Here is a 25962-nt window from a genome sequence, read left to right as displayed (position 1 = left end):
GAATAAAAGATGTTGTCATATAATAATTTAATGATGGCCCATTATCTTAAAAAAAATCTTCATTATTCTTTTGGATACACCTAAGAAGGGCTAAAAGAGTTAGAAAGAATTTTGGAATAGTTCATAAAATATTACAGTCTGAGAGGCTGCTACTCTGTTCAGTTCAGTTCAGTTCAGTCTCAGTCGTGTCCGACTCTTTGCGACCCCACGAATCACAGCACGCCAGGCCTCCCTGTCCATCACCAACTCCTGGAGTTCACTCAAACTCATGTCCATGGAGTCAGTGATGCCATCCAGCCATCTCATTCTCTGTCGTCCCCGTCTCCTCCCACCCCCAATCCCTCCCAGCATCAGACTCTTTTCCATTGAGTCAATTCATTGCATGAGGTGGCCAAAGTAGGACCAGCCTAATTTAGCATTTTCGATTTAACATCATTTTGAATATTCAGTTTTATTAGTGCATTTTATGTTACAATATTTTAAAATCAATTTTGATTTACTCCACTATGTAAAATCAATATTAATGTTTCATTCTATAGCTAAACAAATTATAGCAAATCATTTTACATAGTTCCTGAAAGTAACTAGATTGCTGATACCCTATTCCAGGTATCTGCACCTGATACACTAGATCATGTTATTGATTGACAGAAGGAAATTGATTTTAGCCAATGATTTGGTGTTTTAAGGTAATTCAATATGGAAACAGCTAATAGAATTCAGTGGCAAATTAGCTGGTTTATCTAACGGATTTAGATGGCATGAATTCAGCCCGTGAGTGAATACACATATTTTCCCATTTGAGTCTTCAGTGAGTGGCACGAACTCTTGACCCACTGTTCTGAACTACACCTGGGAAATTGTACTCTGGCAAAAAATAAATATGAGGACACAAATCCCATTCCACTGAGTCACAATGTTGTTCATTCTTTTGGTAGGAAATGAGTTGCAATTTTTTGAAAATCTTTGAGTTTGTTCATGAGGTATCAAGATGAAGAATGTCACTGAAGTAACATCCTTTTTACTGAAAGGCTTCACAGACAATCGTGAACTGCAAATCATCTTATTCTTCCTGTTTCTGGCAATTTACCTCTTCACGCTGATTGGAAATTTAGGACTGGTTGTGTTGGTCCTTGGGGATGGCCGGCTCCACAACCCCATGTACTATTTTCTGAGTGTGCTTTCATCTGTGGACGCCTGCTATTCCTCAGTAATCACCCCCAGAATGTTAGTAGATTTTATGTCAAAGAACAAAGCCATTTCTTTCCTTGAATGTGCAGCACAGATGTTTCTTGCTGCTACTTTTGGGACCACAGAATGCTTTCTTCTGGCTGCAATGGCTTATGATCGCTATGCGGCCGTCTACGACCCCCTCCGGTATTCAGTCAGCATGGCGCCCAGAGTCTACGTGTCACTCATCACTGCTTCCTGTGCTGGGGGCATCTTGCACGCTTCTGTCCACACAGTGGCTACTTTCAGCCTCTCCTTCTGCGCCTCCAAGGAGATCAGACATGTCTTCTGTGACATCCCTCCCCTCCTCGCTATTTCTTGCTCTGACACTCACACAAACCAGCTTCTACTCTTCTACTTGGCGGGCTCTATTGAGACAGTCACTATCCTGATTGTCCTGATCTCCTATGGCTTCATCCTGTTGGCCATTCTGAGGATGCGTTCCGCTGAAGGGAGAAGGAAAGTCTTTTCTACATGTGGCTCTCACCTAACTGGAGTGTCCATTTTTCATGGTACAGCTCTCTTCATGTACGTGAGACCCAGATCCAGCTATGCCTCAGATCATGACATGATTGTGTCTGTATTTTACAGCATTATCATTCCCATGCTGAATCCCATCATCTATAGTTTGAGGAACAAAGATGCAAAAGAGGCGATGAAGAGAGTGTTTGGGAAAAAAATGCTTTATCAATAAAGTATATGTTCACAGTAAGAATTAACCAAAAATATCAAAAGCGATGTTATATATACCATAATGCCAAGAAGATATGATGAAATTGATTTGTTTTACCTTATTAATGTATATCTCTTCTTCCGGGATATTTTAATATAAACATCATACCTAACCTTCTATCTAAGTTATTTTTATATGCAGAAAAATCATATCATCCATTTGTGCCTTATTATTATCCTATTGATAGAGCTGCCCCAACACACACACTCACACACACAGGCACACACACCTATACACATTTGTATGTAAAAGCAGGCTGATTAATATAACACAAACACACACAGGCATATGTATATGTAACTTTTCTTTAGCATATTATGTATTCTTCTCTTCTTTCATCTTGATATAACTTAAATGTATAGTCCCCAATATTCACAATTGTTATTAACATTATATCTGACTAGCTTGATTTAATACCAGCTAATCAATAGTAAAACCATAGTTCATATGATCCCATACCATGGAGTCATTGGTATCTGAATTCATTTCAAAGCATTCTGATCTATCCTTAGATTTATTCATTGGCAGCTATCTAATCCCAGTCTGTGATATGTTCAGATTCCTGGTGTTAACTACCATGCTGATTGGTAAGGATGCATTTCTTCCATTTTTGTTATTTCATTCAGAGCTTGAGCGCTAAACAAATCTTCAATTTCTCACAGAAAATGCAGTCCAGGCATTGACATCTATCAAGATCACACATTAAAAAAAGACAAACACAGTTCAGAGAGTAGTGTATAACTGGCCTGTGTATTTGGCTCTTTCCACAGCTGAGCCCCAATCCACCTTGATGGATTTGATTACAGGTCTGGCGCTGACTCAGATTTTAGCTCTCTTTTCCTTGGAACCTTTCAACTCTGATATGCCCCTGCAGAAACCCCCACTCCTCATGCTCAGGCCCAAGAACCTCGTTACAGAAGGATCTCTCCTGCATGCATGTTTAAGCCTTGTTTCCAACAGACCTCATTTTCATTGCGAGGACGTGTCCTTCAGAGATAACTTTAAGATGGAGTGTTCTCCTTTCCTGCTTTCGCTCATTTGTATTTATTAACTTGCGACGAGTTGACTCACTGGAAAAGACTCTGATGCTGGGAAAGGTTGGGGGCGGGAGGAGAAGGGGACGACGGAGAATGAGATGGCTGGATGGCATCACCGACTCGATGGACATGAGTTTGAGTGAACTCCGGGAGTTGGTGATGGACAGGGAGGCCTGGCGTGCTGTGATTCATGGGGTCGCGGAGAGTCGGACACGACTGAGCGACTGAACTGAACTGAACTGAACTGAATCACAGTTTTGCAAAAACTCATTCTCTTCTTAAACGAGCATCCTTATTTTTAAATACAAGACAATCGTCTGAGATTTAGGGTCCAACCTAATGATACTTCTCTGAATTGGGAATTAGTTTAAATTATAATCCAATGGTTCTTGTGCAGAACCTCTCACCTATATTACCTGTATTTGAAAGTGCTGGTAGCTCAGTTGTCTCCATCTCTTTGCGACCCCCTGGACTATCCACTGCCAGGCTCCTCTGTCCATGGAATTCTCCAGACAAGAATACTGGAGTGGGTTGCCATTGCCTACTTTAGGGGGTCTTCCTGACCCAGGGATCGAACCTGGGTCTCCTGCACTCCAGGCAGGTTCTTCTTCACCGTTTGAGCCATCAGGGAAGCCCTTATTGTATTTATTCCTATGTAATGTCTCTGCTCTTATTTCTCCTGTTGGGGTACTCTCCTCACTGCTATTCATACGGTTTCCTCTACTAAATGTCAAAACTAAGCCATGTTCACTGATATTAGTTACAGTTGCATCTCCAAACTATGAAAATAAATTGTTGAATAGTGTGCCTGTATGCGTGTGTGTGCATCATTCAGCATTGAAGAGATTCTTAAACATAATTCAATATCACAAAAATAAATTTTATGCTTTAAAATTGTAGTTTTAAAGAAAAATAAACACTAATATAGGAAAAAACTAGCCATAAACAAGAGAAAATAGATACAGTTATGCATCTGTTAAATTTATAAATAATAGACTAGAAGTACATAGAATTATGGCTTCTCACATGGTGCTGTGGTAAAGAATTAGCCTGCCAATGCAGGAGACTCTAGAAATGTGGGTCTGATCCCTGATTCAGGAATATTCCTTAGAGAAAGCAATGGCACCCCACTCCAGTACTCTTGCCTGGAAATTCCCATGGATGGAGGAGCCTGATGAGCTGCAGTCCGTGGGGTCGCGAAGAGTCGGATAGGACAGAGCGACTTCACTTTCACTATTCACTTTCATGCACTGGAGAAGGAAATGGCAACCCACTCCAGTGTTCTTGCCTGGAGAATCCCAGGGACGGGGGAGCCTGGTGGGCTGTCCTCTAAGGGGTTGCACAGATCGGACATGACTGAAGCGACTTGGCAGCAGCAAAGGGACATTATCACAACAAAAATGGTTGATCACATTGGATGAACAATATGACAAGACAAACACACAGGAAGAGACTGTCAGCGCTGTGGTCAGACTGTAGATGTAAGTAAGGGCCGCCAGGAGAAGGCAGATCCGTGGGGAAACCACCACCAGGTATAGCAGGGGGTTGCAAATAGCCACAGAGCGGTCATAGGCCATGGCAGCCAGCATGAAAATCTCAGCCACAATGAAAACTAATAATCCACCTAGTTGGGCTGCACATCTATAATAAGATATGGTTTTCTTTGTAAAGAAGAAGTTAACCAACATTTTGGGGGCAATGACAGAAGAACTGCCAAAACTGATGATAGCCAAGTGTTTGAGGAAAAGGTACATGGGGGTTTGAAGCTGAGAGTCCACCGCTGATGAGGATGACCGTTCCCTGCCAGGGTCAGTCCATATATGACCAGGAACACCCAGAGAAGAGGAATCTGGGGTTCTGGATGGTCTGACATCCTGATTAGAATGAATTTAATTACTTGAGTGCAGTTCCCTGGAGCTATCTATATTGCTGATTTCTGCTTAGTGAGGAAAAAAAGCAATAGAGCTACAGAAAAAATATCTATTTCTGCTTTATTGAACATGCCAAAACCTTTGACTGTGTGGATAACATCACACTGTGGAAATTTCATAGTGAGATGGGAATACCAGACCACCTGACCTGCCTCCTGAGAAATCTGTATGAAGGTCAGGAAGCAACAGTTAGAATTGGACATGGAACAGATTGCTTCCAAATCAAGAAAGGAGTACATCAAGGCTGTATACTGTCACCCTGCTTATTTAACTTATATGCAGAGTACATCATGCGGAATCCTGGGCTGGAAGAAGCACGAGCTGGAATCAAGATTGCTGGGAGAAATATCAATAACCTCAGATATTCAGATGACACCACCCTTATGGCAGAAAGTGAAGAAGAACTAAAGAGCCTCTTGATGAAAGTGAAAGAGGAGACTGAAAAAGTTGGCTTAAAACTCGATATTCAGAAAACTAAGATTATGGCATCTAGTCTCATCACTTCGTGGCAAATAGATGGGAAAACAGTGGAAACAGTGACAGACTTTATTTTGGGGGGCTCCAAAATCACTGCAGATGGTGGCTGTAGCCATGAAATTAAAAGACGTTTATTCCTTGGAAGAAAAGTTATGACCGACCTAGACAGAATATTAAAAAGCAGAGACATTACTTTGTCAACAAAGGTCCGTCTAGTCAAGGCTAAGGTTTTTCCGGTGGTCATGTATGGATGTGAGAGTTGCATTATAAAGAAAGCTGAGCACCAAAGAATTGATGCTTTTGAACTGTAGTGTTGGAGAAGACTTGAGAGCCCCTTGGACTGCAAGGAGATCCAACCAGTCCATCGTAAAGGAAATCAGTCCAGAATATTCACTGGAAGGACTGATGCTAAAGCTGAAACTTCCATACTTTGGACACCTGATGCGAAGAACTGACTCATTTGAAGAGACCCTGATGCTGAGAAAGATTGAAGGTGGGAGAAGGGGACGACAGAGGATGAGATGGTTGGATGGCATCACTGACTCAATGGATATGAGTTTGTGTAAACTCTGGGAGTTCATGATGGACAGGGAGGCCTAGCGTGCTGCAGTCCATGGTGTCACATAGTCAGACACGACTGAGCGACTGAACTGATGGGACCAGATGCCATCAACTTAGTTTTTTGAATGTTGCATTTTAAGGCTGCTTTTTTAGTCTCCTCTTTCAACCTCTTTAGTTCCTGCTGGTTTTTTCATTAGAATGGTATCATCTGCATATCTGAGGTTGTTGATATTACTCCCTGCCATCTTGACTCCTGCTTGTGAGTTATCCAGCCCTGTATATAGCATGATGTACTCTACATACAAGTTAAATAAGCAGGGTGACAATATACAACCTTAATACTCCTTTCTCATATTTGAACCAGTCCAGTGTTCCATGTCCATTTCTAAACATTTATTGGCTGCATACAGATTTCTCAGGTGGCAGGTAAGATGGTATGGTATTCACATCTCTTTAAGAATTTTCCTGATGGCTCAGAGGGTAAAGAGTATGTTTGCAGTGTAGGAGACCCAGGTTTGATCCCTGGGTCGGGAAGATCCCCTGGATAAGGAAATAACAACCCTTTCCAGTATTCTGACCTGGAAAATTTCATGGACAGAGGAGTCTTGCAGGATACAGTCCATAGGGTGCAAAGAGTCAGACACAACTGAGCACATTTACTTTTTTAAGAATTTTCCAGTTTGTTGCAATCCAAATAGTCAAAGGCTTAAGCAAAGTCAATGATGTTTGACAAGTTGACCTCTGGTCCCTCTGCCTTTTCTATATCCAGCTTGCACATCTGGAATTCTTTTGTTCATGCACTGCTAACGCCTAGCTTGAAGGATTTGGAGCATTACCATGGCAGTGTGTGACATGAAAGCAATTGTTTGGTAGCTTGAACATTTTTTGGCATTGCCTTTCTTTGGTATTGGAATGAAAACTGACCTTTTCCAGCCCTGTGGCCACTGCCGAGTTTTCCAAATTTGCAGGCATATTGAGTACAGCACTTTAATAGCATCAGTATTTAGGGTTTAAATTAGCTCACTGGAATTCCATCACCTCCACTAGCTTTGTTTGTAGTGATGTTTCCTAAGGCCCACTTGACTTCATACTCCAGGATGTCCAGCTCTAGGTGAATGAGCACACTGTTGTGGTTATCTGGCTCATTAAGAACTTTCTGTATAATGTTCTGTGTATTCTTGCCACCTCTTCTTGATCTCTTCTACTTCTGTTAGGTCCTTGACAATTCTGTTCTTTGCTGAGTCCGTCTTTGCATGAAATATCCTGTTCAGTTCAGTTCAGTAGCTCAGTCATGTCTGACTCTTTGCGACCCCATGATCACAGCACGCCAGGCCTCCCTGTCCATCACCAACTCCCGGAGTTCACTCAAACTCATGTCCACAGAGTCGGTGATGCCATCCAGCCATCTCATCCTCTGTCGTCCCCTTCTCCTCCCGCCCCCCAATCCCTCCCAGCATCAGAGTCTTTTCCAGTGAGTCAACTCTTTGCATGAGGTGGGCAAAGTATTGGAGATTCAGCTTTAGCATCAGTCCTTCCAATGAACACCCAGGACATCTGTTAGCATCTCCAATTTTCTTGAAGAGATCTCAAGTCTTGCCCAATCTATTATTTTCCTGTTTCTTTATATTGCTCTCTTAATGCTTTCTTACCTTGCTGTCCTCTGGAAATCTGCATTCAATTGGGTATATTTCTCCCTCTACCCTTTGCCCTCTCTCCTTTTGCAAGTTCCTAGTCTATAAGTATTGTGGGATATAGAGTCTAAATAAATTGCCTTTGTATCAATAGCTTCTAAAATAAGCCCCATATCTACTTGTGAACAGTAGATGTTCACAAGTTACTTGCCAGCTGACTGACTGAAAGAGATGGACGGCGAATAGGTGAAGGGATGAGCGCATACAGTATAAATCCTGAAATTCTGGAATCAAGTACGAGATTTTTGTTCCAAGGCCCATAGTTTTACGGTAATATGATTAGTAAAGTGATTTTGACTTTGATAAAGAAACAGAGACAACCTACATATCATTTGCTAGAATTTTCACTACTTTAGTGCAGGGCACAGCTGTTCTTTCTTCACCGGCTTAGTCCTAAACTTAATAAAGTTATGGTATATTCTTGGCTCTAAAATGAACAAAATAACAGGTAAATAGTGGACCATAGAAAGGAAGTTCCAAAGGTTTTTCACCATGAAGTCACTTTTCACAATGATATAGATTCTTGACTGTTATGCTCTTGCTTCCTCTGGTGTCTTTTGTTTCTTGTCTGTCATGTAACCAATGACACTTTCTGTGCCATGCAGAGGGAACAATGCCTTCATTTGTTCACAGCTCTGCCAACCTCCCCATTGGTTCAGTATTCTTATAACAATGTTGGGCTTCCCAGGTGGTTCAGTGGTAAAGAATATGTCTGACAGGGCAGGAGATACAGGAAATGTGGGTTTCATCCCTGGGTCTGGAAGAATCCCAAGAGTAGGAAATGGCAATCCGCTCCAAACTTCTTGCTGGGAAATCCCATGGACAGAGGAGCCTGATTGGTGAGTCCTTGTTGTCCGTCTAGTCGAGGCTATGGTTTTTCCCATGGTCGTGTATGGATGTGAGAGTTGGACTGTGAAGAAGGCTTATCGCCGAAGAATTGATGCTTTTGAACTGTGGTGCTGGAGAAGACTCTTGAGAGTCCCTTGGACTGCAAGGAGATCCAACCAGTCCATTCTAAAGGAGATCAATCCTGGGTGTTCACTGGAAGGACTGATGCTAAAGCTGAAACTCCAATACTTTGGCCACCTCATGCAACGAGCAGGCTCACTGGAAAAGACTCTGATGCTGGGAAAGGTTAGGGGTGGGAGGAGAAGGGGACGACAGAGGATGAGATGGCTGGATGGCATCACCGACTCTGTGGACATGAGTTTGAGTGAACTCCGGGAGTTGGTGATGGACAGGGAGGCCTGGCGTGCTGTGATTCATGGGGTCACGGAGAGTCGGACACGACTGAGCGACTGAAATGAACTGAACTGAACTGAACTGTTGTCACAGAGCCAGAAACTACTGAACACTCACACACATAACATTGTTAAGATTCTTTAATTATTTTTTAAACAATTTCCATTGTTACTGATGTGTTATTTTGCAACCTGATCTCTCATTTGAAGCTTATTATATATTGTACATGGAGAAGGCAATGGCACCCCACTCCAGTACTCTTGCCTGGAAAATCCCATGGATGGAGGAGGCTGGTAGCCTGCAGTCCATGGCATCGCTAAGAGTCGGACACGACTGATTGACTTCACTTTCACTTTTCACTTTCACGCTTTGGAGAAGGAAATGGCAACCTACTCCAGTGTTCTTGCCTGGAGAATCCCAGGGACGGGGGAGCCTGGTGGGCTTCCGTCTATGGGGTCACACAGAGTCGGACACGACAGAAGCGACTGAGCGGCAGCAGCAGCAGAGGGTTGATTGCAATCTTTGTTTTAAAAAGAGGGTGATGGTGGGATCATTTGGGAGAATGGCATTGAAACTTGTATATTATCACATGCCAAACGAATCACCAGTCCAGGTTCGATGCATGATACAGGATGCTCGGAGCTGGTGTACTGGGATGACCCAGAGGGATGGGATGGGGCGGGAGGTGGGAGGGGGGTTCAAGATGGGGAACACATGTACACCCAGGTCAGATTCATGTCAAGGTATGGCAAAACAAATACAATAATGTAAAGTAATTAGCCTCCAATTAAAATAAGTAAATTAAAACAAAAAGAAAAAAAATCCAGGGAGAAAGGAAATGCATTCATAATGTAAAAATATTTTCAGCATATCTTCTGATATTGAGGCATAGAAGAACCTTACCCTCAATTTTATTAACTTTAACTTTTCTGTGAAAATGTGCTTTACAGCTAAATCAATTTTTCCAGAACACTCTCTTCATCGCCTCTTTTACATCTTTGTTCCTCAAACTATAGATGATGGGGTTCAGCATGGGAATGACAATGCTGTAAAATACAGACACAATCATGTCATGATCTGAGGCATAGCTGGGACTTGGCCTCACGTACATGAAGAGGATGGTCCCATGAAAAACAGACACTCCAGTTAGGTGAGAGCCACATGTAGAAAAGACTTTCCTTCTCCCTTCAGCGGAATGTATCCTCAGAATGGCCAACAGGATGAAGCCATAGGAGATCAGGACAATCAGGATAGTGGCTGTCTCAATAGAGCCCGCCAAGTAGAAGAGTAGAAGCTGGTTTGTGTGAGTGTCAGAGCAAGAAATAGCGAGGAGGGGAGGGATGTCACAGAAGACATGTCTGATCTCCTTGGAGGCGCAGAAGGAGAGGCTGAAAGTAGCCACTGTGTGGACGGAAGCGTGCAAGATGCCCCCAGCACAGGAAGCAGTGATGAGTGACACATAGACTCTGGGCGCCATGCTGACTGAATACAGGAGGGGGTCGTAGATGGCCACATAGCGATCATAAGCCATTGCAGCCAGAAGAAAGCATTCTGTGGTCCCAAAAGCAGTGAAGAGAAACATCTGTGCTGCACACTCAGGCAACAAAATGGTTTTATTTTTTGACATAAAATCTACTAACATTTTTGGTGTAATTACTGAAGAATAGCAGGCATCAATAGATGATAATACACTCAGAAAATAGTACATAGGGTTGTGGAGCCGGGAATCCCCAATGACCAATACAACCGGTCCTAAATTTCCAATCAAAGTAAAGAGATAAATTGCCAGAAACAAGAAGAATAAGATAAACTGTATTGCAGGATTATCTGTGAGACTTTTCATTACAAATATAGTAACTTCAGTAGTATTCTTCATGGTGACTCCTCATGGAACAAATTTAAACAGAAAATTACAATTCAGTTCAGTTCAGTTCAGTCGCTCAGTCGTGTCCGACTCTTTGTGACCCCATGAATCACAGCACGCCAGGCCTCCCTGTCCATCACCAACTCCCGGAGTTCACTCAAACTCATGTTGGTGATGCCATCCAGCCATCTCATTCTCTGTCGTCCCATTCTCCTCCTGCCCCCAATCCTTCCCAGCAGCAGAGTCTTTTCCAGTGAGTCAACTCATCGCATGAGGTGGCCAAAGTATTGGATTTTCAGCTTTAGCAGCAGTCCTTCCAATGAACAGCCAGGATTGATCTCCTTTAGAATGGACTGGTTGGATCTCCTTGCAGTATAAGGGACTCTCAAGAGTCCTCTCCAACACCACAGTTCAAAAGCATCAATTCTTCGGTGATCAGCTTTCTTCACAGTCCAACTCTCACATCCGTACATGACCATGGGAAAAACCATAGCCTTGACTAGACGGACCTTTGTTGGCAAAGTAATGTCTCTGCTTTTTAATACACTATCTAGCTTGGTCATAACTTTCCTTCCAAACAGAAAATTACAATTAATTTATTACAAAATAATAAACACATTGTGACTCAGTAATGTGGCTTAAAGGATTGTGACATATACTCTCATATTTATTTGGGGGATGTTTCATTTCCTAGTTGCTGATCAGGAGACAGTGACAAAGCAGTGAGTCAAGTGTCCATGCTGCTCACTGGAGAATCAAATGCCAATATTCATGTGTTCACTTACTTCTTGAATCCATGTAATTTATAAAACCATCAGGTTAACTGGTTAATGTGTCACCGCATTCTATTAGCTGTTCTCATACTTAATCACATTAAAACACACCAAGTGATTGAATAAACAATAAGTTCCCCCTGATATCCAAACACATAAGATAGCATATCGGTGTACAGATCACTGGAACAGAATAGCAGCATTCCAGAACTTTCAGTTATTGTGTAAAATGGCTTTCAATTACTATCTAGTCAACTGCAGAATCAGAACATTAGTATTTCTGATAATATTAGAATGATTATGTTTAAATAAGAGTTTGATTCACAAGATGATTAGCCCCATTATGAGTCTAACATCATTTCAATGATATAGTTCGTTCAAGACAAATAACACAGGATTTAGAAACTGAAAATATTTGTTCACAGGCCAGGTTCATGATTAAAAGCCATGGGCAATGTTAATATTGCTCTTTAAAGTTTTCTCTCTTCAAAGTACTAATATATATACATGCTCAAGCAGATAAAATAATACACAGCCAAGGAGATTAATTAAATATGCAAAGCAACAAATATAAATGTGTAAAACAATTTCCTTTAAATATGACTTGTTTGGTTACACATTTAGGATGACCATGTAACTGAACTTTGATCACCAGATGTATATATTTTTAAAACACTAGCAAATACTGGATTATAAAATTTATACTATGACTAATAATTTTAAAATATATGTGATCAGATCCTTGATCCAGATATTCTGTCCCTTATCTACTTGTCATGTATTTGTTTTGTGATTTTTAATACACACCAAAACGTTATTCTGCTAGGAAGAAATGCAATGCATCATAACTTGATTTTGATTTTTATTCCCTATTCAATCTTCATGCCTCTGGTTTATTCTTTAGAGAGTAAGGAAGCTTTGTAAATTTTGTATTCTGATAATACCAACACACACACACACACATCACGTAATTCTATTTTCTATGTTACAGTGAGTTTAGTGAAAGACTTATGATGTTGAATGTGTGTGTGTGTGCACTCAGTCATGTCCAGCTCTTTGGGACCTAATGGACTGCAGGTTCCCAGGTTTGTCTCTCCATGGAATTTTCCAGGCAAGAATACTGGAGTGGGTTGCCATTTCCATTTCTAAATTTCCCCGCAGACAGGCTTTTCTACTGGATGCCAAAATGAAAATTTTACTGAGTATAACTGAGTCAGTATTAGAATATATTGAAAGGACTCAGAATTTTAAAGAGGAAATGACTATGATTCTCAAAGATTTTACTAATATAGGATCAACTTCCAAAATAATGTAAAGCTTCTTCTAAAAATGCAATGCTAATAGAAGGCAAATATTCCAAATGTATTGATCAAATCTTGAAACACAAAGCTTGCAAAGAAGAGGAAAAGTAGTGACAGCCATGCACCGAGCTCACGTGACAGTAATGGGCTGTTGTACATGTGACTCTGTTTCCCCTTTACAGAAGCTCTCACAGCTAAGTGTCAGAGCCAAGGTCCAAGCCCAGGTGTCCCCCGTGATGCATCCGCTGTTCATCATTCCTCGCCGCCTCCTGTAATACCATGGCTTCACTCTGAAACTGACCTCCCACTTGCTCTTCTCAGTGAAATAAAACGTGCCATTTCCAGGACTTTTTATTTATTTTCTTATTTAGCTTTTTATTTTTTATAAGCATATAGCTGATTAAGGTTGCCGTGATAGTTTCAGGGGGACAGCAAAGGGACTCGGCCATACATACATACATGTATTGTTCCCCTCCCATGCAGGCAGCCACGTAACTTTGAGTTGAATCCCATGTGCTCCACAGTAGGTCCCTGTTGATCATGCATTTTAAACATCGGTGTGTTTACATGTCCATTCTAAACTCCCTGTCCTTTCCCTCATTCTTCAGCCCTCCAGCAAATAAAACAAGCTTTTTGATGTGCATTTTTCAAAGATTTTTCTAAATGTTAAATCTAGAGAAGTATTCTGAACCAGTAGTAATCTGATGTAGCTTGTACATCACAAAGGCAAAAATAAAAGGATAATTGTTTTCCTCATTATATTGAAAGATAATCCCTGAGATAGTTTGATAGGATGAATGTTTTTTGAATAAGACATTTTCATGATCGTTTCTGGCTTAAACTGATCTGTCATCTATCAAGTAAATAAAAGAATACACTTAGGTGGTGCAGCAGTAAAAAAAACCTGACTGCCAGTGTAGGAGGTGCCAGAGATGCATGCTCCATCCCTTGTTGGGAAGATCCCTTGGAGGAGGAAATGGCAACACTCCAGTACTCTTGCCTGGGAAATTCCGTGGACAGAGGAGCCTGGTGGATTACAGTCCATGGGGTTGCAAGAGTTGGACACAACTGAGCACAAATACACAATCTTTATTTAACTAAAACCATATAATGGCATCTATTTTCTCTGCTGTATTTATTCACCTATGGGATAGGCAACCACTAACAGGATTGCACGCCATATCTGATATTGGTATTATGTCTTATTATTATCCTGCAAACGACCTGATGTTTCCTGTTACCTGTGGATCAGCAAAGGCAGGTTTAGGTACAGTGTGAATAAAAGTAGCTCGAAATGCTTATATTCACTTACTCAATTATTGATGAAACCACAGGAGATTCTCCAAGAATATGTCCTAATTATCTCCTGGATCAAAACAGCAACATGATAATTTACTTAATAAAAAAGAAAAGAGTCCTGGAATGATTGAATGCATGTTAATATTTGTTGAATAAATAAAGTCCTTTGGTCCTTGATTTATAACAAAATTTTAGATTTGCATTTCCATGATTGGTGTTCATTATTTTTTTGTACTAGCCTGTTGTCTGTGTATCTGCCTTGAAGAAAACATCTGTTCAAGGGGGTTGCAAATATTTTCTCCCATTCTGAAGGTTGCCTTCTTACTCTGTTTGATTCTTTGCTGTATATATTTTTAGCTTGATGTATTCTCAGTTATCTAATTTTGCTTTTATTGCCTATGCTTATCTTGTCATATCCATGAAATCATTAATGAGTACAGTGTCATGAAGTTTTACCCTTATATATACTTCTGTGAGTTTTTTTTAATCCAAGATTTTTTTTAATTTATTTATTTTAATTGGAGGCTAATTACTTTACATTATTGTATTGGTTTTGCCATACAATGACATGAATCAGCCCCGGGTGTACATGTGTTCCCCATCTTGAACCCCTTCCCACCTCCTTCCCCATATCATCCCTCTGGGTCACCCCAGTGTGTTTTTGACTGAAATATATTTCAAAAACATTTCCAAGGACTTTGCAGAGATAATAAGACCATGAACTGCGAAGCACCTCACATGTTACTGAGATAAAATTTGAAAATCAGTACCCATGTGATAAGCTGCAGAGGTCAAAATGAACAATTTAGTAACATGCATTTTAGAAAAAAAAAAAGTAAAATCATATTGTTATTTTTTGCAAAAAGAGTACATCTCCAAAATAATGTATGCTCTTCAATTCAGCACTGGAAGCTAATGGAATAGGATGATGATATCAAATGATTTTACTTAGGCAGCTCTGCACAATAAGTTGAAATAAGTTTCATTTATGCCATTTTCTAATTATCTAGAAGCACTTAAATAATTTTTAAATTATTTTCTTATTTAAAGCAAATCCAAATCTTGCTATGTGTGCTTCCTTACTGCCATGTTTACAATTGTGAAAGTAAAAAGGCGCTTCAAGCACCTCGTAGCAAAGCTAGTATGTAGTTGTATACTTTCCACAATAACATTTCAATATGAAAGAGCTACATTTATTTATATCTGTGGACTTTAAAATAGGAAAACATGATAAAGAATGTAACAAAAAATAAACTGTAAAATAAACCACTTTAACTGACATGGTATTTTAACATGATTAATTTAGCCAACAACTAAATGTAGTAACTTGTAATGTAATCCCATTTTAGGGAAAAATTTTCAGCTTAGACTATTTAAGGAGGTAGCCCTATTAAAACTAAAATGATTTTACACCCCAGAAATATTAATGATAATGGAAGACTTGATAGAAGGAAGGGAAAATGCATGTACTATTGACGCAATTAACTTTGAAAGACATGCCCTTGCAATGAAAAGGAAGTGTGTTGGAAGCAGGGTTTAATATGAGCACAGTAGGGATGATTTTTTTTTATGGTATAGTGCTTATTTTATTTTATTTTTTACAGGGTTATCGTTACCATCGTTCTAAATTCCACATATATGCATTAGTATATTGTATTGACGTTTTTCTTTCTGGCTTACTTCACTCTGCATAATAGGCTCTTTGTACCTTGTTCATTGTCCCGGACACTGAGGAATGGTGGCATCTACCAGGGCTCACGGAGTGGAAAGAGTCAGAAGAAAACAGGCAAAGCTGAGTCAGGACCAGGCCTGCAGGGAAAGCCAGGAAGATGTGGTGGAGCTCAGCTTGGGACGAGTTCCCATACTCTGGATGAAATGATAAGAGGCAGAGAAATGCATGGACGTGAAGGGCATAAAAACACAACAGGCGTTTGAACACACATGTGTGGTCTCTGAATCACAGACTGGGGATAGACTGCTGCCAGGGCAGAGATCTGAGGTTGGAGCAGAGTGATTAGAACTGGAATCCAGTGATTCCATGGAACACGATACGGGAGGAAGTGAGCTGTGGTTTTCCTATTGATTAGATTGTGCTTGCTTAAGCTAGTCAGATATAATTATCAAATCACTGGTAATTGCCGCTACAGTAGCATAGCCATTTTGGATTATATGAGAAGAAAGTTGATACTACATACTTTAAGGTAAAGAGTTCACGCCTATGGGACTGTGTAGACACGACTGAGCGACCTCACTTTCACTTTTCACTTTCACACATTGGAGAAGGAAATGGCAGCCCACTCTGGTGTTCTTGCCTGGAGAATCCCAGGGACGGGGGAGCCTGGTGGGCTTCCGTCTATGGGGTCACACAGAGTTGGACACGACTGAAGTGTAAATATAAGTAGAGTATATACCGATATACATAAATTAAAATCCTAACCCTCTGTACTTCAGAATGTGACTATTATAGCAATAAGATTTTCATAGAGATAATTAACTTGAAGTCTTTAGTTGTTGTTTGTAAATCACTAAATCACTTCTGACTGTTGCAGTCCCGTGAACAGAGGAGCTTGATGGACCCCATTGACTGTAGCCCACCAGACTTCTCTGTCCATGGGCTTTCCGAGGCAAGAATACCAGTGTTGCCATTTCCTTCTCTAGGGAAGCTTCCTGACCCAGGGATCGAACCCAAATCTCTAGTGTCTCCTGGATTGGCAGGCAATTCTTTACCACAGCACCATCAGAGAAACCATAATTCTATTTACTTCTTCTGTATGTACATGCTATGTACATGCTTCCTATGTAGCCTATTATTTATAAATTTAACAGATGCATAACTGTATCTATTTTCTCTTGTTTATGGCTAGTTTTTTTTCCTATATTTGTGTTTATTTTTCTTTAAAGCATAAAATGTATTCTTCTGATATTGAAACATGTTTAAGAATCTCTTCAATGCTGAATGATACATACACACGCATAGAGGCACACTATTCAACAACATATTTTCATAGTTTGGAGAGGCAACTGTAACTAATATCAGTGAACATGGCTTAGTTTTGACATTTAGTAGAAGAAACCGTATGAATAGCAGCGAGGAGAGTATCCCAAACAGGAGAAATAAGAGCAGAGACATTACATAGGAATAAATACAATAAAGGATTCCCTGATGGCTCAAATGGTGAAGAAGATCCTGCCTGGAGTGCAGGAGACCCAGGTTCAATCCCTGGGTCAGGAAGACCCCCTGAAGTAGGCAATGGCAACCCACTCCAGTATTCTTGCCTAGAGAATTCCATGGACAGAGGAGTCTGGCGGGCTACTGTCCACAGGGTCGCAAAGAGATGGAGACGACTGAGCTACCAGCACTTTCAAATACAGGTAATATAGGTGAGAGATTCTGCACAAGAACCGTTGAATTATAATTTAAACTAAATCCCAATTCAGAGAAGTATCATTAGGTTGGACCCTAAACCTCAGACGATTGCCTTGGATTTAAAAATAAGGATGCTCCTTTAAAAAGAGAATGATTTTTTGCAAAATTGTGATGAAAAGTTAATAAATCTTTTAGACTCTGTGGGAGAGGGTGAGGGTGGGATGATTTGGGAGAATGGCATTGAAACATGAATATTAACATGTGAAACGAATCGCCAGTCCAGGTTCAAAGCATGATACAGGATGCTCAGGGCTGGTGCACTGGGATGACCCAGAGGGATGGGATGGGGAGGGAGGTGGGAGATTCATGTCAGTGCATGGCAAAACCAATACAATAATGTAAAGCAATTAGCCTCCAATTAAAATAAATAAATTAAAAAATAAATACAAATGAGTGAAAGCAGGAAAGGAGAACACTCCATCTTAAAGTTATCTCTGAAGGACACGTCCTCGCAATGAAAATGAGGTCTGTTGGAAACAAGGCTTAAACATGCATGCAGGAGAGATCCTTCTGTAATGAGCTTCTTGGGCCTGAGCATGAGGAGTGGGGGTTTCTGCAGGGGCATATCAGAGTTGAAAGGTTCCAAGGAAAAGAGAGCTAAAATCTGAGTCAGCGCCAGACCTGTAATCAAATCCATCAAGGTGGATTGGGGCTCAGCTGTGGAAAGAGCCAAATACACAGGCCAGTTATACACTACTCTCTGAACTGTGTTTGTCTTTTTTTAATGTGTGATCTTGATAGATGTCAATGCCTGGACTGCATTTTCTGTGAGAAATTGAAGATTTGTTTAGCACTCAAGCTCTGAATGAAATAACAAAAATGGAAGAAATGCATTCTTACCAATCAGCATGGTAGTTAACACCAGGAATCTGAACATGTTATCTATGGTCCCCAAACCACAGACTGGGATTAGATAGCTGCCAATGAATAAATCTAAGGATAGACCAGAATGCTTTGAAATGAATTCACATACCAATGACTCCATGGTATGGGATCATATGAACTATGGTTTTGCTATTGATTAGTTGGCATTTGATCAAGCTAGTCAGATATAATGTTAATAACAATTGTGAATATTGGGGACTATACATTCAAGTTATATCAAGATGAAAGAAGAGAAGAATACATAATATGCTAAAGAAAAGTTACATCTACATATGCCTGTGTGTGTTTGTGTTATATCAATCAGCATGCTTTTACATACAAGCATTTATATGTGTGTGTACGTGTGTGTGTGTGAATGTGTGTGTGAATATATCTGTCAGTAAGAAAATATAAAGGCACAGATGGATGATACATTTTTTTCTGCATATAAAATAGCATAGATTGAAGTTTAAGTATGATCTTTATATTAAAATATCCAGGAAGAAGAGAAATATATTAATAAACAAAACATTTTTATCATGTCTCCTTGATATTATGTACAGTACGTCACTTTCAATTTTTTAATATTTACTGTGAAAATACACTTTATTGTTAAGCCAATTTTTCCCAAACACTCTCTTCATCGCCTCTTTTACATCTTTATTCCTCAAACTATAGATGATGGGGTTCAGCATGGGAATGACAATGCTGTAAAACACAGACACAATCATGTCATGATCTGAGGCATAGCTGGGACTTGGCCTCACGTACATGAAGAGGATGGTCCCATGAAAAACGGACACTCCAGTTAGGTGAGAGCCACATGTAGAAAAGACTTTCCTTCTCCCTTCAGCGGAACGCATCCTCAGAATGGCCAACAGGATGAAGCCATAGGAGATCAGGACAATCAGGATAGTGACTATCTCAATAGAGCCCGCCAAGTAGAAGAGTAGAAGCTGGTTTGTGTGAGTGTCAGAGCAAGAAATAGCGAGGAGGGGAGGGATGTCACAGAAGACATGTCTGATCTCCTTGGAGGCGCAGAAGGAGAGGCTGAAAGTAGCCACTGTGTGGACGGAAGCGTGCAAGATGCCCCCAGCACAGGAAGCAGTGATGAGTGACACGTAGACTCTGGGCGCCATGCTGACTGAATACAGGAGGGGGTCGTAGATGGCCGCATAGCGATCATAAGCCATTGCAGCCAGAAGAAAGCATTCTGTGGTCCCAAAAGTAACAGCAAGAAACATCTGTGCTGCACATTCAAGGAAAGAAATGGCTTTGTTCTTTGACATAAAATCTACTAACATTCTGGGGGTGATTACTGAGGAATAGCAGGCGTCCACAGATGAAAGCACACTCAGAAAATAGTACATGGGGTTGTGGAGCCGGCAATCCCCAGTGACCAACACAACCAGTCCTAAATTTCCAATCAGCGTGAAGAGGTAAATTGCCAGAAACAGGAAGAATAAGATGACTTGCAGTTCACAATTGTCTGTGAAGCCTTTCAGTAAAAAGGATGTTACTTCAGTGACATTCTTCATCTTGATACCTTGTGAACAAACTCAAAGATTTTCAAAAAATTGCAACTCATTTCCTACCAAAAGAATGAACAACATTGTGACTCAGTGGAATGGGATTTGTGTCCTCATATTTATTTTTTGCTAGAGTATAATTTCCCACTGGAGAAGGGAATGGCAAACCACTTCAGTATACTTGCCTTGAGAACCCCATGAACAGTATCAAAGGGCAAAAGCGTTCATGCCACTCACTGAAGACTCAAATGGGAAAATACGTGTATTCACTCACGGGCTGAATTCATGCCATGAAGTGAACTGAACTGAACTGAACTGAAATCCGTTAGATAAACTGGTTAATTTGCCTTGAATTCTATTAACTGTTTCCATATTAAATTAGCTTAAAACACCAAATCATTGGCTAAAATCAGTTTCCTTCTGCCATTCAATAAAATGATCTAATGTATCAGGTACAGATACCTGGAATAGGATATCAGCAATCTAGTTACTTTCAGTAACTGTGTAAAATGTTTTCTTACATTTTGCTTATCTGTAGAATGAAAGATTAATATTGATTTTACAAAGTGGAGCAAATACTGTACTATAAAATACATTAATAAAACTGAATCTTCAAAATATTTTTAAATGGTAAGGCTAAATTAGGTTCATCTTGCAAAGTAGCAACCTCTCAGACTGGAACGTTTTATGTGCTATTCCCAAATTCTTTGTAACTCTATTAGCCCTTATTAGGTATCCAAAGGAAATAATCAAGATTTTTAAGATGATGGACCATGATTGAATTAAACAATTATATTGCAACTTATAGTTCATTTAAATGTATTTCTGGGATATTTAGCATTTATTTTGTTTTTTTTTTTTTTGTTTACTAAATAATGTCATATTTATTATTTTCAGATATCTAAAGTCTTTGATTTTCAACAGTCTCAAGACCTGTGGTGAAAATGTGAATTTTTCTGAAAACAAAATCAATTTTTTAAATTTATTTATTTTAATTGGAGGCTAATTGCTTTACATTATTGTATTGGTTTTACCCCACGTTGACATGAATCCGCCCTGGTGTAATTATACTTGTTTAGACACTATTTCCTGTAGTTCCAGTGAATTATCATCTAGACATCTGAGTCACAATTAAAGTCACATAAAAATTATTCCTAAATTATGACAATAATAAATAGAGACATAAATTTAATCCTTTGTATTTTCTTTGTTGTATTTATTCACCTATGTGATAGGAAACAACTATTAATAAAAGGATTACACAGCATATCTGATCCTGTTAGGTCCAAACTCCTAAAATATTCAGCAAATGCCCTGAAATTCTCCCTTACCTCAGCAAAAGCAGGTTTTGATGTCCTACAAATACAATTAACTCAAACTGTTTATATCTACCTACTCAACTGTTGATGAAACCACAGGAGAGTCCCCAATAGGCTCCAATTATGATCTAGTTCAAAATAGCAACATGATGACTCACTCAATAAAAAAGAAAATGGTCCTGGAATAATTCGTGACCCACTAATGTTTGCTGAATAAATAGTCATTCAATCTCAGATTTATTAACCTGTTGTCCATTTGTATGTCTTCTTTGGGAAAAAGTCTGTTCAAGTGATCTGCAAACGTTCTTTCCTACTCCAGAGGAGGCCTCCTTACTCTATGGATTCTTTCCTTTGCTGTATATAATTGTAGTGCTTTTGTTGCCTGTCCTTATGGTGCCATATCCATGAAATTATCACTAAACTTAATGTCACCCATGACATGAGGCTTTTCACTTATATTTCTTCTGAGAGTTTTATAGTTTCATGTCTTATGTTTAAGCCTAAGTTGACTTTTATTCATGGTTTAAGATGAGGGTTGATTTTCATTCTTTTGCATGTGAATATCCAGTTTTTCCAACAGTGACTATCCTTTTCCCACTGTATACTGCTAACACCCTTGTTGAAGATCAGTTGACTAAATATGTGTGAATTGATTCATGAGCTCCTTATTCTGCTCCATTGGTCTATGTGTCTGTCTTTATACCAATACTGTCTGGTTCAAGTACTGCAGCTTTGTAATACATTTTTGAAACCAGGATGTGTGATGATTCCAGCTTTGTACTTTTGCACACTCTTTCTTTGGATATTTGAAATTGTGGTGTCACACAAAATTTATGCTTTTTCTACTTCAAAAAATACCAAAGTTATTTGATAAACATTGCATTGGATCTTTTATTGCCATGGGTAATAAATACATTTTATCAAATGAAAATCTAAAGTGCAATTGCATATCACCTTATATCTGTTAGGCTATTATTAAAGAAAAAAAATGTTGACAAAGATATGAAAAAAGAACCCCTCGGGCACTGATGATACAAATGTAAATTGGCATAGCCATTGTAGAAGTATAGCGTTTCCTCAAAACATAAAAAAAAAAAAACACTACTTTTTAAGCTACCAATTATTTCTGGGTATTTGCACAAATTAATTGATATTAGAATCTTGGTGAGATATTGCACTCCCATGTTCTTTGCAGCATCACTCCCAACAGCCAAGGTATGAGAACCACTTAAATATCTTTCATGGGAAAGTATATTTTAAAAATCTGGTGGATAAATATGCAATGAAATGCTATTCAGTCTTAATAATGGAGAAAGTGCTGTCGCTGTGATAATGTGGACGGGCGGGGAGGACTTTTGCTAAGTGAAATAACTCAGACACACAAACACTGGGTCAGCTCATTTATATGAATGATCTAAAGTAGACAACCTCATAGAAGCAGAGGGTGGAATGGCAGTTTCCAGGAACCGGGGGAAGGGGGAAATTGGAAGTTGATGGTCAAACATAAAACATTTCAACTGTTCAAATTAAATAAGTTCAGGAGATCTACTATATAGTGTAGTGCCTATAATTAGCAAAACTGTTTTGTATACTCAAAATTTCTTAGAAGGTAGATCTTGTGTTCTTATATAAACATTATAACAGCAATGAAAGAAACAAAAGAAACTTTAGGAGGTAAGGATTTGCTTTTGGCTTTGATAGTGGTGATGTTTTCATGGGTGTACTCATCCCCAAGCACTTTAAGTGAATTACATACATATATATAATTTTATACTTCAGTTAGACCCCAGTGGTGGTCTTCTCCAGCAGCTCACTGGAGCTGCTTCAGGTAATGAATCCACCTGAAATACGGGAAACTCAGAAGACACTGGTTTGATTCCTGGGTCAGGAAGATCCCCTGGGGGAGGAAAATGCAGCTTACTCCAGCATTCTTCTCATGAAAATTCCATGGACCAAGGAGTCTGGTGGGCCTCAGTTCTTGGGATCACAAAGTCATGCTCAGGCATGACTGAGCACAAGAACTATATTTCAAGAAGTTGATTGTATTCAGATATACAGGTATATTGTATACAGATATATAAACATATATATTATATATATATATACATAATTGTAACACTAGATAACCCTAATAAAGAACCAAAATGAAATGCTAGAAGTCAAAAATGCTATACCCAAAATGAGGAATATCTTTAATGAATTTACCATTAGACTAGAATTGCCAGAAGAAAGAATCTGTGAACTTGAGGATACATTAATCGAAACCTAGAACAATGACAACCAGAGAACACGAGGAATAAAATGATCAACGGTTGCCAGAGACTTGGAAGCAGGAGGATAAAGAGACAGAGCACAGAGGACTTTCAGGGCATTGAAAACAATTCTATGTAAGAATATGGTGATGGATTCATGTAACTATATGGGTTTTTCAAACTCACTGAACACACAACACCAAGAGTGAATCCTAAGGTAAATAATGGACTTTGAAGGGTTGTGATGTGTCACTGTGAGCTTACCAAGTGTAGAAAGTTACCACTTTGATGGAGAGTATTTATAATGGGCATATATGTAAGATATCTGTACCTCCCTCTTAATTTTGCTGTGAAACAATAACTTCTCTTTATAAAGTCATAAAAAATGGAATGAAAATGACATGTCAGGCAGAAGAAAATTCTCATTAATAAGCCCAGAATATCCACCAGAATACTTCCTAAAAACGAAGCATACAAACAACTTGTTTAACAAATGAACAAGTCAAATATAAAGAAAGTAGTGAAAGAAAAACAGATGACAACCTTGGAAAAATAATATCAAAAATTTCTCTATTAGTCCCACAATAAGGATTTCTGAGATGTCACTCTAAAAATCAGCATATTATTGGAATCAACAAGTTTCCTCCTAGCACAGGATTCACATGAAAAAGAAAGGATTAACATGAGCTATGACACTGAAACCTAGCAATTTACAAACTCACCACTAAAAGAAGCAGAAGATCTACTATGTGGGAATTGCAGAAAGATTAAGCTAGCTTGATGGAAAAGTCTTTGCACCTTTCAAGTTGCAGATGGAGAATTTCCCCCACCCCCATGAAGACGCAATCACTGGATCACAAAGTGAGTGCAGGAGACCAAAATCGCTGATACTCTGGGTCACTGCATATATCAGAAATTCACAGAAGACACTCTCTTCCAAAAGGGCTGAGCTTCACCTTTAGGAAGCTGAGAAATGAATGTCAGTGACTAGGCCAAGACATTGGGGAGGGAAGCTTGAAATAAGGGAGGAATTTCTGTAAGAAGTAGGTCTCAGAAAGTACTATCACAGCAACAGACACTGTCAAAAGTGTAGACACCAGTTTGAAAGGTAACGTCTATCTAGCTATGGGGCTCAAGAAGCTCTAGGTAGAAGCTATAATGAATTAGCCTTCAGTTTAGTTGCTCAGTCGTGTCTGACACTTTGAGACCCCTACTGAAAGTTAAAGTAGTTAGAAAATGACAGTATTTTATGATTATAAAATCATATGAGACATCATTTGAGCATGAAATTTACAATGCTAACTTCACCAATTCAACATAAATGTGTGTCAGGTCAGTTCAGTTCAGTTCAGTTCAGTCGCTCAGTCGTGTCCGACTCTCCGTGACCCCATGAATCACAGCACGCCAGGCCTCCCTGTCCATCACCAACTCCCAGAGTTCACTCAAACTCATGTCCACAGAGTCGATGATGCCATCCAGCCATCTCATTCTCCGTCGTCCCCTTCTCCTCCCGCCCCCAACCTTTCCCAGCATCAGAGTCTTTTCCAGTGAGTCAACTCGTCGCATGAGGAGGCCAAAGTATTGCAGTTTCAGCTTTAGCATCAGTCCCTCCAATGAACATCCAGGATTGATCTCCTTTAGAATCGACTGGTTGGATCTCCTTGCAGTATAAGGGACATATATATAACTATATATATGCTTCACCAGTGGCTCAGTGGTAAATAATCTGCAATGCAGGAGATGTGAGTTTGAAATCAAAGTTCAGAAGATTTCCAGAGGAGAAAATAAAAACCTACTCCAGTATTCTTGCCAGAAGTCCCACGGACCTGGTGGACTACAGTCCATAGAGTCACAAAGAGTTGGACATGAGTGACTGAGCAGTGTATTTATATTATGATATATTACATTATAATATAATACATATTATGTATTATAAATATATATATTTCCTTATGATACCCAAAATGTCCAATTCATTTAAACATAGAGGGAGGAGTAGTTGGAAAAAGTGTATATTATATTAATAGTGTATATAATAATATACTTTTTCTAACTACTAATACTAATTAAGGATCAACCTAATCAATATAATAGTATATAACTTACAAATGAATAAAAAGAAAAATTTTGTTCCCTTTTTCTAGGTTTTTTTAATGACTGACATCTCGCTATTTCTACTTTACTATTCTTTCTCAAAATTCTTTGCTTTTTCATGTAAATTGTAGAGTCAGAAGATCTATTTCTACAAAAGATTTGTTTAATTTTACTTGGAGTTGTATTAAATCTGTATATAGGTCAATTTAGAGTTGCATTTAATTGATGGATCCTCTCTTCATAGTTGGGCTACCTGTCAGTATTATTTTTTTATTATTATTCTGTTTATTTACATTCAGATTTTAAAACCAACATTCCTTTTTACTAGCTTGTAATCT

At 39.3% G+C, this 25962-nt stretch overlaps 3 protein-coding genes and 1 pseudogene across 3 annotated transcripts; 1 reads left to right on the top strand and 3 right to left on the bottom strand.

Moving 5' to 3' along the window:
- Nucleotides 1–991: 991 nt before the first annotated feature.
- LOC129554078 (olfactory receptor 5T2-like) lies at nt 992–1924 on the top strand. Its single transcript, XM_055422723.2, has one exon. The coding sequence runs from the start codon at nt 992–994 to the stop codon at nt 1922–1924; it is 933 nt and encodes a 310-aa protein (XP_055278698.2).
- Nucleotides 1925–3267: 1343 nt separating this feature from the next.
- LOC129553687 (olfactory receptor 8J2-like) lies at nt 3268–7643 on the bottom strand (annotated as a pseudogene).
- A 2214-nt stretch (nt 7644–9857) lies between these two features.
- On the bottom strand, nt 9858–10817 carry LOC129537490 (olfactory receptor 5T2-like). Its single transcript, XM_088843522.1, has one exon. The coding sequence runs from the start codon at nt 10776–10778 to the stop codon at nt 9858–9860; it is 921 nt and encodes a 306-aa protein (XP_088699648.1). The 5' UTR covers nt 10779–10817.
- An 8194-nt stretch (nt 10818–19011) lies between these two features.
- Nucleotides 19012–20086, bottom strand: LOC129537489 (olfactory receptor 5T2-like). The gene has a single exon (XM_055396880.2). It carries the CDS (start codon nt 19966–19968, stop codon nt 19012–19014), a length of 957 nt encoding a protein of 318 aa, XP_055252855.2. The 5' UTR covers nt 19969–20086.
- Between the last annotated feature and the right edge of the window lie 5876 nt (nt 20087–25962).

Source organism: Moschus berezovskii, chromosome 14 (genome assembly GCF_049115385.1).
Source record: "Moschus berezovskii isolate FMDL1 chromosome 14, NW_MosBer_1.0, whole genome shotgun sequence".
Taxonomy (NCBI): Eukaryota; Metazoa; Chordata; class Mammalia; order Artiodactyla; family Moschidae; genus Moschus; species Moschus berezovskii.
The sequence above is the reverse complement of the archived record's forward strand: the minus strand, read 5'-3'. Positions and strand labels throughout refer to the sequence as shown.

What these genes read in the sequence shown, in the direction of transcription:
- LOC129554078 (XM_055422723.2), top strand. Translation starts at nt 992, where the DNA reads ATGAAGAATGTCACTGAAGTAACATCCTTTTTACTGAAAGGCTTCACA.
- LOC129537489 (XM_055396880.2), bottom strand. Translation starts at nt 19,968, where the DNA reads ATGAAGAATGTCACTGAAGTAACATCCTTTTTACTGAAAGGCTTCACA.
- LOC129537490 (XM_088843522.1), bottom strand. Translation starts at nt 10,778, where the DNA reads ATGAAGAATACTACTGAAGTTACTATATTTGTAATGAAAAGTCTCACA.